At 40.2% G+C, this 14,860-nt stretch overlaps 2 protein-coding genes across 2 annotated transcripts; both read right to left on the reverse strand.

The window, feature by feature from the left end:
• Positions 1-1,010: 1,010 nt before the first annotated feature.
• Positions 1,011-4,164, reverse strand: LOC143749008 (uncharacterized). The gene is made up of 6 exons (XM_077241355.1): positions 4,120-4,164; positions 3,990-4,052; positions 3,655-3,707; positions 3,530-3,570; positions 3,277-3,430; positions 1,011-2,072 (listed from the first exon to the last, which is right to left on the reverse strand). Exons 4-6 carry the CDS (start codon positions 3,563-3,565, stop codon positions 1,843-1,845), a joined length of 420 nt encoding a protein of 139 aa, XP_077097470.1. The 5' UTR covers positions 3,566-3,570; positions 3,655-3,707; positions 3,990-4,052; positions 4,120-4,164; the 3' UTR covers positions 1,011-1,842.
• Positions 4,165-4,255: 91 nt separating this feature from the next.
• LOC143749284 (uncharacterized) lies at positions 4,256-12,860 on the reverse strand. Its single transcript, XM_077241831.1, has 16 exons — positions 12,784-12,860; positions 11,512-11,844; positions 9,091-9,558; positions 8,852-8,991; positions 8,425-8,629; positions 8,213-8,317; positions 7,496-7,686; positions 7,189-7,330; positions 6,352-6,999; positions 6,169-6,258; positions 5,963-6,081; positions 5,764-5,883; positions 5,628-5,675; positions 5,157-5,240; positions 4,400-4,491; positions 4,256-4,337 (listed from the first exon to the last, which is right to left on the reverse strand). Exons 2-16 carry the CDS (start codon positions 11,657-11,659, stop codon positions 4,256-4,258), a joined length of 2,682 nt encoding a protein of 893 aa, XP_077097946.1. The 5' UTR covers positions 11,660-11,844; positions 12,784-12,860.
• Between the last annotated feature and the right edge of the window lie 2,000 nt (positions 12,861-14,860).

A 14,860-nucleotide genomic window follows, 5' to 3' on the forward strand; every position in this document is an offset into this window, starting at 1 on the left:
CATCGGGCGCTGCTCGCATTTTTTGTTTAACCGTATGGCTGAGGCGTAAAGTCGAATTATGAGTTAGCCTTGCCAGTCAAGACTAACAGATTCGTGACTTTATTTATTATAAATGAAAATGATCACTGGTAACGGTAGTAATATATAATATTAATAATAAATAAATATAAAAAACGCTGGCTGGCAGCAGGCCAAATTAGTCGCCAGGCCACCGGGAATTCTCCCGGTGCCCCGATGGCCAGTCCGGGCCTGTACATACCATAAGATGTGCTTATCTACATGTGTCACGGTTGGTAAATCCATGTCTGCTCCTTGTCCCAAGTACACCTGGCTGCAGCCTGCAGATCGGGGTGGGGCTGCATCTGGGGCGGGGCTGCACGTGCAGCCCCACCCATAACGCTTCTCATTGGTTAGTGGCAAAGTGATGACGTCGATCGAGGCGGGGCCGCACCTGGGGCGGGGCTGCACCCATAACGCTTCTCATTGGTTAGTGGCACAGTAATGACGTCGACGCCACGGTAAACAGGAAATACTGTTGAAAACAATGCGGTCTTTGAAAACTCAATCGCTATTTTGCGTTGATTGACGTCACGCGTCTTCAAAACGCATGCGCAAATTTGAAATAATACTTTAATAAAATGATACTGGTTTAAGGTATTAAACTCTAAAGTAATAATGAAAGTAGCAAAAAGGAGTAGAGCACATATCCATAGTCATAACTATGCCTGATCTAAGGTAAACTTATAAGGAATCACAGAGTATATATTGTGTAATATCTGTGCAGTATTTTAAAAGTTTTTCACATTCTGTTGCACTTCACTATGTAAATTACAAAATTACTGTAAACATTAATGGCACCTTATATTTCTTATTTTAATCATTCCTCTGTAATAGTTCTTGTTTATTTTTGTGCATTTATGCCAGTAAAGTAGTTTGTAGTTAAACAATCTTTAAACATTGTCAATCTCTGTATCCCATATTATGCATGCCAACTCAAAAAACCAAACTCATACCAGTGATAACTTTTATTTCAAAACAAGAATAATTGTGTAAAGAGATATGCACACATACAGATAATCACGTACATCAACCATACACACACACAAGTACGTACACACTCACACACGTACGTGCACTCACAGACACGTACGTGCACTCACAGACACGTACGTGCACTCACAGACACGTACGTGCACTCACAGACACGTACGTGCACTCACAGGTACACACGCACACGTACGTGCACTCAAAGGGAAAACACGTACACACACACACACGTACGTACGTACACACACGTACGTACACACGAGTACGTACACACACACACACACACACGTACGTACACACACACGTACGTACACACACACACGTACGTACGTACACACACGTACGTACACACACGTACGTACACACACACACACACACACGTACGTACACACACACGTACGTACACACACACACGTACGTACACACACACACGTACGTACACACACACACGTACGTACACACACACACGTACGTACACACACGTACGTACACACACACACACACACACACACACACACGTACGCACACGTACACTCACGCACGTACGCACGCTCACGCACGTACGCACGCTCACGCACGTACGCACACTCACAGGTGCACGTACACTCACAGGTGCACGTACACTCACACACAGACGTACACTCACACACAGACGTACACTCACACACACACACGTACACTCACACACACACGTACACTCGTACTCACACGTACACACACACACACACACACACACGTACTCACACGTACACTCACACGTACACTCACACGTACACTCACACGTACACTCACAATCTACTCAGCCTGAAATTCCCCTCCATCATTGAAAAAACAATCAACCGAGCAATAGCCCTCAACTTCCTTCTCAGAATAAAATGCACGCAGGACTCCTCTTCTGCCATCACCAACATATCCAGGTGGGCAGTCCTTGTATACTTCAGTGCAGTGCAAGCACAGAGTCAACGAGTACGGCACCCGGAACTCTTGCCTATATTCTCTGGAAAAGGCACTCCAGTTCACAACACCTAATTTAGATAAAATACAGAACAAACAATATTGAATCATTTTGAAGAAAGGCATTAACATAGTACAGAGTCATACAAGGAATTTCTTTTTTATACATTTTAAACATATTATAGGAAAATGTTAGACAAGATATGCTTGAGTGTTATTGGCTTTGTCTGTAAAGTACCTAAGAGACTTACTTTGTTTAAAAAAAAGGTTTGTCAACAAACTTTAATTTGGCTTGAGAAAGCCTATCCTAAAAGTTTGAAAGCTTGAAGTTTGAAGGTTTTCAGTTTGAAGATCAAAATAGTTTAAGCTGAAAGTTTTGAAGGCAATACAGTTTATCAGACAGACAGACAGACAGACAGATAGATAGAGACAGACAGATAGAACAGACAGACAGACAGATAGGCAGATAGGAAGAACAGACAGACAGATAGATAGATAGATAGGAAGAACAGACAGACAGACAGATAGGAAGAACAGATAGATAGACAGATAGATAGGAAGAACAGACAGACAGATAGATAGACAGATAGATAGGAAGAACAGACAGACAGACAGATAGGAAGAACAGATAGATAGATAGATAGATAGATAGATAGATAGATAGGAAGAACAGACAGATAGATAGACAGATAGATAGGAAGAACAGACAGACAGACAGATAGATAGGAAGAACAGACAGACAGATAGATAGGAAGAACAGATAGATAGATAGGAAGAACAGATAGATAGATAGGAAGAACAGACAGACAGATAGATAGGAAGAACAGATAGATAGATAGGAAGAACAGACAGACAGACAGATAGGAAGAACAGATAGATAGATAGATAGATAGATAGATAGATAGATAGATAGGAAGAACAGACAGACAGACAGATAGGAAGAACAGATAGATAGATAGATAGGAAGAACAGATAGACAGATAGATAGGAAGAACAGACAGATAGGAAGAACAGACAGACAGACAGACAGATAGATAGATAGATAGGAAGAACAGACAGATAGATAGATAGATAGATAGGAAGAACAGACAGATAGATAGATAGGAAGAACAGACAGACAGATAGATAGATAGGAAGAACAGACAGACAGACAGATAGATAGGAAGAACAGACAGATAGATGGATAGATTCCACAGACAGACAGAAATAGATGGACGGACAGACTTTCTCAAGTACCTTTTACAGTACTCACAACTTAGGTTTAAAAAAACTTACTGTCCAGCCATACAAAGTGGGCCTCTTCTCTGAATTTGGGATCGCTGACAACGTCCCTGAAAACCTTACATGTCAGTGAAAGTCTCCAGAAAGCCACATCGCCGTCATCTGTGACGACTCCCATCAGGATCCGCCACAGGATGTCAGGTGGCATCTGTTCAAAGTAGCCAACAGTCAGTCCAAAATGTAAATTTAAATATGACTTATTAAAAAGGGTAACTGATAGATTGACAGGAGTTTATACTGCGCTTACCTTGGTCAAAGAATCAATGGGCAGGGGGGTTTCCATCACCTCTAAATTGGAGGGTAAGAACAAGAGTAGCATCATTTTCAAATCCCTGTTATTTACGGTTCAAGATTTAAGGTGGGAACCAATACCTGCTCTCTCTACTCTCCTCTTTTTCCGGAGTTGCTTTCTTTCAGCGTCTGACCTTTAAATGTTAAAATTTTTAAACATTTTGTTCAATTTAAACAATTTTAGACAGTTTGTTCTTAATGACATCCCCAGGACCATAATTGAAATCCACTTGTTTAGATTGATACATGTAATGAATTTATTAGCAATCTATGGTTAAAAACAATTATTTATTTTAAACTGCTAAATTTAAGCATTTGGTAATTGAAACTTCAATGAACAGTACGTATAGTGTGACAGAACAGCAAAAATTAGAGTGCAAGTTCAAATGTGGATTCAAAAAAAGGAAGAAAACAACCCTCAAGGGGAAATTCTCCAAAAGCAGCAGACACCACCACCTCCTGATGCAAGGCATGTCAGGCTAAGTTAAAAATAAATAATCAGTTAGGTTAATAACATGGGGGGTTTCCATTGCATTTTTCACTTACCTCTGTAAAATCAAAAGCCCCTGCTGTCACAAAGCTCAGTGAATACTGAAATGGTAAACATTACAAATAAATTTGCTCAGATACATATACTGGATAAACACATAGTAAGCAACACATCAGCTTTATAAACTTACCATTAGGACAAAGACACCACAGCTGTTGCTTTGATGTTGTCGTGGAAGGCCCTGTTAATGTTGCCATGCACAGAGTCAATCCACCTTGAAAAAATAAAACAATTTCCAATGCTTTTACAGTTATTTATTTAAATGAATATTGGTACCGTAATATCATCGACACAGTATTCATGCCAAGGCCCAGGAGACATGATTTGTGCAATGTTTCTGTGATGACAAAGACAAAACAGTTACTGCACTGCATCAAACAAAACAATACAAGAGAACTGAAATGTGAGGCAGAACCAGAACTTGGCATGAGTATTATATGATCATTTTCATTGACACTTTACAAAAAAAGTGATCTGTAAAAAAATTAGATCCTAAGTCAGATGAACAAGTCACATAAAAACCTTTAATGTTAATGGCCACAATTTTATTCAAATGTGGTTAAGAACGACCACAATCTTATCAAAAAGTGGTTAAGAACGACCACAATCATATCAAAAATGTGGTTAGGAGGAACGACCACAATGTCTGAACTCCGAATAGTGCACTAAAAAACCTGTAGATGAGCATGTATTCTTCCTTATTGAATGTTTTGCCGTGCAGAGGATCAAGGAAAAAAATGTCATGCTCTCCAGGCTTCATAATCTGTTGATATGTCACAATATATATACCGAAAGACAATTGCAGTTAATATATCAAATAGTATCTAAAAATTATGCAGACATAAGTTATCCCAGGTAAACACTACAGATTCAGAATGACTTACACAAACCATCCAATGCCCTGGTATCCATGTTGGGAAGATAAACCAGTCGATGTTTTCATCCAGCTTGAAAACAAATAATATTGGTCATCACTGAAATTTAGAAACTTTGACTGGGTTTCATATTAAACAGAACTGACTATAATACATACAGGCAGGTGTAGAAGTTGCTCTTCAAGAGTCCTGTTTGGCCATGTTTCAATTTGATGTGAACTGGCCGAAAAAACATTCACATTCTGTATGGAAAATTGAACATACTTTAATTTAAGGCAAAATTGAGAATTTTAAATACAACATCTGGGAGTATTAACATTCTGACCGCTGTAAGCACATCAACAAAAGTATGTATATTTCTGCTAAGGGGCTGCTTAAATGTATAGTTCACCAATAAATTAAAATTTTGGTGTATGATTATACCTGTACATACTTCCATATATATATATTTTTTTACAATACAATGGAAGACAATGGGGACCAGCAACTCTTTGGTTAACAGTCGTCATCATCTTTTGTGTTCAACAGAAGAAATAAACTCAAATGATGACAATTTTCATTTTTGGGTAAACTATCCCTTTAAGCAGCTAAAGTAAATTGAGCACAAAATATTATTTTGACTATTTCACCTGTGATTTTGCTATGGTCTCTACCACTTTCAGGCAACAGTTGAGAATCTGCGTTTAAATAAAATATAGAAACTCAATATAAACAACTTTCACCATTAATTGCTATATTAAAATATAATGTCTTTGAACTGTGTACCGTTCCCTCAACGTCTCTTTCCAGTCCCAGGCAGCACAGGTCTGATCGGTTTAGCGTTGTGTTGTATACAGTTGCCAATAGCTCATCTTTGCACTTTCTGACATCCAAAGCATTGTTTATCTAACATTCAGATAAATACATAAATGCTCAGGCTGATGAACAGTATTTTGTAAAGATAAAATCCTTGAAAATCACTTACCAACTGCTGTTGCCCCTCATTTGGCATGGTCCCCCAAAATGTTTTGCTTGATTTAACAATGTTCAGGCTTGTTACCACAGGACTTCGACAAAGTTTAGGGTCACACTGCGACTGGACAGCTGTACATAAGTAAAAGATAAAAAAAAAAAATAATAATTCACTTAAAATGTTAGCAAATCTTCAATGAGTTAAAGAACAACCTCAACCTGTATGCATTTCCTTCTCATTCAGAGTTGTATTCAAAGTTTGGGTTGTCTTTGAATAATTTGGTCCCACATTTGGTTCTGGTTCTGCTCCTACTCAGGTGTTATAAAGATATAGTTAGTACAATTAATTGACTGGAATGACCTATTCACATGCAGCACATTAATAGAATATTTATACATTACCAAGTATGACCTTTCCATTGGAGTCTAATTGCAAATTAGGACTGCCACTGAACAATTTCTTGAATTGTTCCAACTTCTTCCTGTTCCATGTGAGATTCCGGTGGTGAAGGATGTTTCGAGCAAGAAAAATGTGTGCAGAAGGTCTTATCATATTCATGAAGTAATTGTTTCTCTTTACTTCAGAAAACAGCTGCTCGGCACACTGACTATTGATCTTTCCAGCCAGCTCTGGTACAAGACCAATAGTGCGCAGCACATCTCTCTTGTCTTTACTATTGCTTTGGTGGAAAACATCACACAGGCAATAGTGCTCTGAGGACGCTGTCAATGGGTGGCAGTCAGGATCCATAGGTTTTTTCTTGTGAGTCAACCAGGGAAGATGAACCTTTAGCTTTCCTTCTTTTGCTTTTTGTATGTTTTCAGAGGAGGGGTCTTGTACTCTGCCCTCAAAGGGATGGAAAGGTGGGTGAAGTGGTTTTCGATTATTAGTGTGTGCCACTAATCCTCTAGGGTAATCGTAAATTGTGATATTTGGAAAGTGTTTCCAAGACAAGAGAAGGTCTGCAAAGTCACGGGGACTCTCTGCTCTCAAGTTAAATTTAATAGAGTACACAACACCACAAGGACACATTATTACACCCAGGCCACCTAAAAGCATACAAAACAATTGAATGAAAACTACATTTTCTGAAAGATCAGTGAAACCATTCCAATAACACATATGAAATGATATAGGTACGAGTAATTGCTGCTTTAGGCAGTTTGTCATATCATATTTCATTAATGTTTGTAGTACTGTATTGTTAACTTCATTGAGTAACAAAAAACATCACTCACCAGAAGCACCCCACACCTGTTCAAACACCTTGTTGTAAGTCACTCTGTTTGACATTTTATTACGAAGCCTGAGAATGAGATCCATTTTGGATCCAACATCATCGACCCCACACTGTCGACACAGCTTTTTCAAATCGAAAACCTGATCAAATATGCAAATTTGTGATTAGGTTCAGCAAAAATAAATTACTATAAAATTATAATATTTATGAAGAGACCCTATACATACCACTGTGCTATGCAGCCAACAGTGTAATAATAGCTTAATGTGGTAAAACCCTTCTGAACAATTTAAACAACTATTTACCTTGAGGTGGAGCAGCTCATCACCAAGTCTTTCCTCAGTAAAAGGCACATCAATGTCACTTCCATCATTTGAGGACTTAACCTTTGCACTCTCTGTGTTTAATACCATGGCCGATTCCCTTGTTTTTGGACCTATCCATGGGGACCAGTTGTGGTAACTAGGTGAAACTGTAAATGGGTTTTCTTTGCCACCTTGAGAAAAATACAGCTATTTATTGCAACACGCAAACCATACAAAATGAGACTAGCAATGCATGATATTGGAAAAAAACGAAAGTGCAATATTTAGTTTTTCTGTATATATAATATATAGTATTTTTTTATCTTGTTTTCCAGTTTAAATATTAAAATAAATCTTACATTCAAACGCATTTGGTAGAAAAGCAAAACAGCAAGTCTTGTTTTCTAAAACTAATTCCAAAATTAAGTGCGTTTATGATTAAAACAAGCTAAATATTTGGCAGTGGGATAAGAAAAAATAACTTATTTCAAAGAGAAAACAAGTGATTTTGCTTCTCCAGTAAATGCATCCTCATGTGAAAATTTTTGTATATTTGGAAATTTGGAAAATTGTTGCAAATATTGCATTGTTATATGGAAATATTTCCATAATATAATTCCAAATAATTTAAATAATTTAATAAATTAATAAATTAATCACACTAAACCATATCACAATATCATGCAGCCCTATGTGAGAGACAAATAAGAAACTTACTTGGGTAAAACCCTCTGCTTATCATGTCCATTGCCACTGCATCCCAAAATTCTTCTATGTCAACATGACCATCATAGGTCGCAGGTGGAGACTGAATTTCACTCACTTTGATATAAAGAAACTTAATTCAAAGCCAAATATGTGAATTATTTATTTAAACCGAAACATAAATCTATGATAGGAACCAATGCAACTACAATAACTTTACTTACCTGGGATGCTGAACACTCCTTTTTTATGAAGGTCCATAATCACAGTAGATGGATTGTATCCACAGGACACACAGGAGTAAATGTAGTCCAGATCACATAAGGATTCAAAGTGAAGATACGCCTGCATGATTAGGTCACCTTTGGGCAAGGACTCTCCCTCTGTGGCTTCAATTGTCTGCACAACCCTACCTACAGCTGTGTGATTCTGGAAGGACAACAAAAAGGAGGGGAAATGGTTAAAATAAAATAAAAATAAGAGCCCTCAACTTATAAAAGACGTTCTAGTCATTTAAAGCCCAAGTGAATATCAAATGTATGTCCTATCTGAGTCATTAGCAATAATAATACTACAAGTGTTTAAAAAAAAAAGTTAAAGAGTCCTGCTAGTCACAAGTAAAATAGCAGGTATTATTTTCTAATATTGTACCTGTAGAGAGTTTCGCAAAACCACACACAAATGTAACGAGACGATTACATTATCGTTGAAGTTGTGCAAACCGTCACTCCATTCTTGGTATCTGTATGTGAGGTTGCATTTATGGCACAGCTTGTAGTAAGTAGATACACCTGAGAAAGCAAAGACTATTTACTGACAAATAAATATCTATCAAAGCAACAACATAAAAAATATTGATCAAAGCAATATGAATTAAACAAATGTCATACCCTGAATCACTCCATTGAATGTAACGATCTTTGCCCGGCAAGTTATCATCATTGGCTCACTCAAAACTCCCTTGCATATTCCGCATTCAACTTCCTCAGGCACAAGATGTTTTGGGAAATTATTAAAAGCCTTTCCATGTTTTGACTTTTGCATAATGGTCTGTGGAATTTCCACTGGAATCTTCTTATTTTCCAGCATATATTTCATCATCCTTTTAACAGTGGTAGAGTTGGGGGGATATGAAAGATCTTGACCGCTGGCATCATCATTACATGTATGAGCAGTGTTGAAAACCTCCTCTGAACTCTTGACCCTCTTGAAGAGTTGTGGTATCATCTGGAAAAGATGCCACTTTGCTGTAGCCTTGTGAATGCATGATTGGCGAGGTCGGGCACAAGGACAATGCCAGTTATTTTTCTTTTTATCATAAGCCACCATAACTCTTCCCATCCTGCTGTAATAGGACACTGTTGGTTCAAATACAGAAATGAAATGCTTTGTTGATGGACCTCCAACAGTGACATGAAAAGACAAAGGTGTCTCTGCAGTATTTGCCTCTTGCTGCAACTTTAACAGCTGGGCTTTTCTTGCCTCACCAAACCACTTCTGCAGCACCAGCTGAGAGAGACTGTTCTCTGTCAGTGCATCATTGAGGTTGAAAACTTGTTTACAAAAAGACAGTGATTTGACATGGCAACACTCAAAAGGCAGTATCCCAGTGTTATGGGCAAACTCTGAATTCAAAATACACTGGTCAAGTTCACATGCTGAGCGATAGTTTGGGCCCCAAGTATTTTTTATTACATGTATGGGTGTTGCTTGACCGTGAAAAGCCTTTTCAATGGCAAATATTCCAATTTTTTCATCAATGCACTGAGATTGAAAGTGCCTCTCAGGAGTAATTGCATTTTCCTTTTCAGTGTGATGTCTTCTAATGTGAGTTCGTAGATTTTTGGCAAGCAAGGTCAAATCACATTGGCTGCAAGTTACAGTCCTCTTTACTGAGCATTTTGGGAGGATGGCAGGTGACTGAGGCAGCTGGAGAGAGGAGGAACACTGAGGCTGCGGGACAGAGGAGGAACACTGAGGCTGCGGGACAGAGGAGGAACACTGAGGCTGCGGGACAGAGGAGGAACACTGAGGCTGCGGGGCAGAGGAGGAACACTGAGGCTGCGGGGCAGAGGAGGAACACTGAGGCTGCGGGACAGAGGAGGAACACTGAGGCTGCGGGACAGAGGAGGAACACTGAGGCTGCGGGACAGAGGAGGAACACTGAGGCTGCGGGACAGAGGAGGAGCACTGAGGCTGCGGGACAGAGGAGGAGAACTGAGGCTGCGGGACAGAGGAGGAGCACTGAGGCTGCGGGACAGAGGAGGAGCACTGAGGCTGCGGGACAGAGGAGGAGCACTGAGGCTGCGGGACAGAGGAGGAGCACTGAGGCTGCGGGACAGAGGAGGAGCACTGAGGCTGCGGGACAGAGGAGGAACACTGAGGCTGCGGGACAGAGGAGGAGCACTGAGGCTGCGGGGCAGAGGAGGAACACTGAGGCTGCGGGACAGAGGAGGAGCACTGAGGCTGCGGGGCAGAGGAGGAACACTGAGGCTGCGGGACAGAGGAGGAGCACTGAGGCTGCGGGACAGAGGAGGAGCACTGAGGCTGCGGGACAGAGGAGGAGCACTGAGGCTGCGGGACAGAGGAGGAGCACTGAGGCTGCGGGACAGAGGAGGAGCACTGAGGCTGCGGGACAGAGGAGGAACACTGAGGCTGCGGGACAGAGGAGGAGCACTGAGGCTGCGGGACAGAGGAGGAACACTGAGGCTGCGGGACAGAGGAGGAGCACTGAGGCTGCGGGACAGAGGAGGAACACTGAGGCTGCGGGACAGAGGAGGAGCACTGAGGCCGGGTTGGTGGTGAAGGATGGCTGGCAATGTGCTTCAGCAAATTTCCCCTAATTATCACAGTTGCTGAACAATAGCAGCAGTGAAAATGGGACTTTGCCCGACATTTTAAACTGCATTTTATAATGGTGAAATCTGAAAGAGGGGGGAAAAAAGGTTTGATGAAATTAAACTTCACTTGTTTGCATTTTGCTCTGGACGGTGGACAGTCGCAAGACAGATTTTCTGTCATTAGCACCATCCACGTGCAAGCACATGTTTTTGTGATTTGAGCAACAAAGACCCATGGTAAATGGAATATGCTTTTGGATGTTTGCACACTCAAACTGTGAATGTGCGGAATGCAGAAAATGAAGTTTACCTAAGCCTTAAAATTCAATTACAAATTCATTTAAAATTATATTACAAATTCAAAAGCAATGAAATCAGAAGCATGCATGCACAGTGCATTATTGGCTGGTTCTGCACTATAGTATACTTAAACTAAATAAAGTGTCATAAGCAAAAGACTGTTAAACTCACCATGATGTTGCACTGCCCACTGAAAATGATTTTTGATGTGGTAATACATCAGCTGTGGCATGCTGGTGTACAGGCAGAATGGGCACTTACTACTGCAGTCTTTTAAATACTGCTCACACTCCCCCTTGCTTAACACAGTTGTGTGCATTTTTGCAGGGGGGAATGGCTCTTAAAAGAGCCTTTGGGTTATAAAGTAAACAACAACAAAAAATAGGTGAGAGAGATGGAGGATTAGAGTAAGAGAATAATTTACACAGCAAAACAAAAATAATATAAAGTAAATAGCAAAAATGGTACACAGGGAATATAAATGGGGATGACAATGCCAAGGATCTGCAAAGAGAAAGAAGTATAGAGCATCAGAAATAGCATTAAATGTTTTATTATTTTATTACTCTAGTGCAGGGGTGTCCAAAGTCGCTCCTGGAGGGCCACTGTCCTGCAGAGTTTAGCTCCAGCTTGACTCCACACTCCTGCCTGGAATCTTCTAGTATGTCTAGTAAGACCTTGATTGGCTGGTTCAAGTGTGTTTAACTGGGGTTGGAGCTAAACTCTACAGGACAGTGGCCCTCCAGCAGAAGGATTGGACAGTGCATATACTGTATAGCAGCAAAAGTATAAGTAACAGTATGCAATATATAAAACAAGCCCTACTTTCAAGGAGTTTTGTTGAATTTGTATTACTATTGAATGTAGTTTAATGTTCAATTAAATAAATGTATACTTATTAGTAACAGTAATATCAAAATAGCTTACATTTAATCAATTTATTCATAGAAAAAAAAGTCCAACAATATAACTTAGTATATAAGTATATAATAATATAACCTAGTGTTACTAGTAAATCCTATTTTTCTTCTCCTGGTTCAGTTTCGCCACTGTATTTCTTTTTAAGGGCCTTGTTTTAACACTTTATCCTAATCCCTTCAAAACCACACACACACATATACACACATACACACACACACACACACACACACACACACACACACACACACACACACACACACACACACACACACACACACACACACACACACACACAAACACACACACACACACACACACACACACACACACACACACACACACACACGCACGCCTACGATGCTTTTGGGAAACACTGCCCTAGTTATTTGTGTGATATGGTGAATAAAGTTACACAATCTTATTTTTACACCACTTCATTTTAACATCACACTAAACGCCACATCAGAATTAAAAATTGTACATAAAATTAGAACAAAAAAAGAGTAGCTTGCCTGTACTCACCATGCAGCGATGAACAGCGGAAATGAAACCATGATAGATCCGACGTCATGAGTTGAGTTCACGCCACTAACCAATGAGAAGAGATGTTGGTGGGTAGAGACATAAGGCTTGTTCGACTTGAACCGGCGCTGCAAAGACCGATCGGTTGATGACATCAAAGTACCGCGAGAGCGATTCAAAAGCATAAGGAGCCGTCTGCTCTCTAATCGCTCTCGCGGTACTTTGATGTCATAAACCGATCGGTCTGTGCAGCGCCGGTTCAAGTCGAACAAGCCTATAGACATCATATGATGTCTATGGGCAGAGATGTGCAGCCCCACCCCAGGTGCGGCCCCGCCTCGTTCTACGTCACCACTTTGCAACTAACCAATGAGAAGCATTGTGGGCGGGGCTGCACGTGCAGCCCCACCCCAGGTGCACCCCCGCCCAAATCTGCAGGCTGCAGCCAGGTGCTTCTCTACTTACCTGGCTTCAGACTGCCAGTGTAAACACTAGGGGTCAGTATTGCCTCAATAAAATACAGAAAAATGAAATCTATCATCTATTGCTGCGAGCCTCCAGATATCAATGAGTGATAGAAAGTCTAAGGCCTCGTATAGCAAATCTAATCTGCTACCTTTTAAACTTCAATCAGAAATTGCTGTGGGGACAAAAACTACTGTTAAGTTAGCACTTTTAAACATGTGCTCACTTAAAAATAAATCACTTCTAGTTAGGGACTGTTCGTTTTTATTTAAGGGGCGACCCTCCCCTCCCCAGCAAAAAAAAATTCTATGAACCTCCAAAATGATTGTGAAGGCATGACCTTCCCCGATAACTTATTGATTACCTACTGGTTTGCGCTTGGCAAAGATGTTCAGATATCTCTATGCCTAGTAGACCTACATCAAACGTTCATTAAAAAGGGTCCTACAGCAGGGCAGTACAGTGCGACATACATCTACGAAAGGATTGGTCTGTGCGATGAATAAATGTAGCCTACCACTGCAGCACGCGTGCGATACAGTTTTGTGAACTCCATTAGCCTACTTGTGTTTGTTTTCAGACATGATAACAGTCGTTTTATATTTGCGCTTATGCGATATTACGCTTTTTGTTCGTGGATGATTTAATGTCTCCACGATCTGCTTTTGAAGAAACTCGCCGCGTCCGTACGAGCGCGAAGGGACATAAGGGCCCATTTCGCTTGGCGGTGTGCACGGCAGATTTTGTAACTGCGCCCGCGGCTCCGTGCGCGCGCGGCTCCGTATCCAAAGATGCACGACTTCGAGCCGAATCTGGCCGAGCATATACGTCTCACACACCGGCACCCAGTTTGTGCGTCTAATAGTTGCTTAAATTTACAAAATGAGCCTACAATAGCAGACATAAGCCCTTTTATGGTCCATGTTTTATAATATTAAAATGTTCTCGAAAGTAAATGAAAATGTTTAGTGAAATTAGAAAATATGTAAGTTATCGTATAACGTATTTAGTCGTATAGTGTGTTCTCAGATTAATTTATTTTGTTCTAATATAACAAGTAATAATCTCAAGGTTTACTGCACGATTCTTTTGTGGTGTGTTTTTGGTGAAGTGTAGCGTACTAAAATAAACATTCCATTGTGTACCTTACTTCTCACCGTAAATACCAATCGCTCCCTTAATGACATTTTTTTTTACTTTGTGGTGGGGACATTTGTTTTGGTCCCCACGAGGAAACAAGCTTATATATTATACAGAAGTATCTTTTTTTGAAAATCTAAAAGAGCAGAAAGCTTTCTGTGATGGGTAGGTTTAGGGTTAGTGTAAAGGAGTAGAATATAACATTTTACATGTTGCCAAGGAGACAATAACTGTGCAGTGATTTATGACTCGATTTGAGCCCTAAAGCTAGTCAGATGCTGATACCAAAGACACACACTCAATTTTATACACACCAAGAGGAGAGATACAGACTCTATATGTGTTAATCATATCTCACCAGACCCTTCGCTGAGTCACTAAACCCATTAAATGTGTCCTTTATAGACTTTGATCCATATTTGCATAAAAAAACTGTAGATAGGCATCTAAAGACTGTTTTCACTGAAATTGC

Source organism: Siphateles boraxobius, unplaced genomic scaffold, assembly GCF_051911475.1.
Source record: "Siphateles boraxobius isolate OS27281-9 unplaced genomic scaffold, OSU_SipBor_1 24, whole genome shotgun sequence".
NCBI lineage: Eukaryota > Metazoa > Chordata > Actinopteri > Cypriniformes > Leuciscidae > Siphateles > Siphateles boraxobius.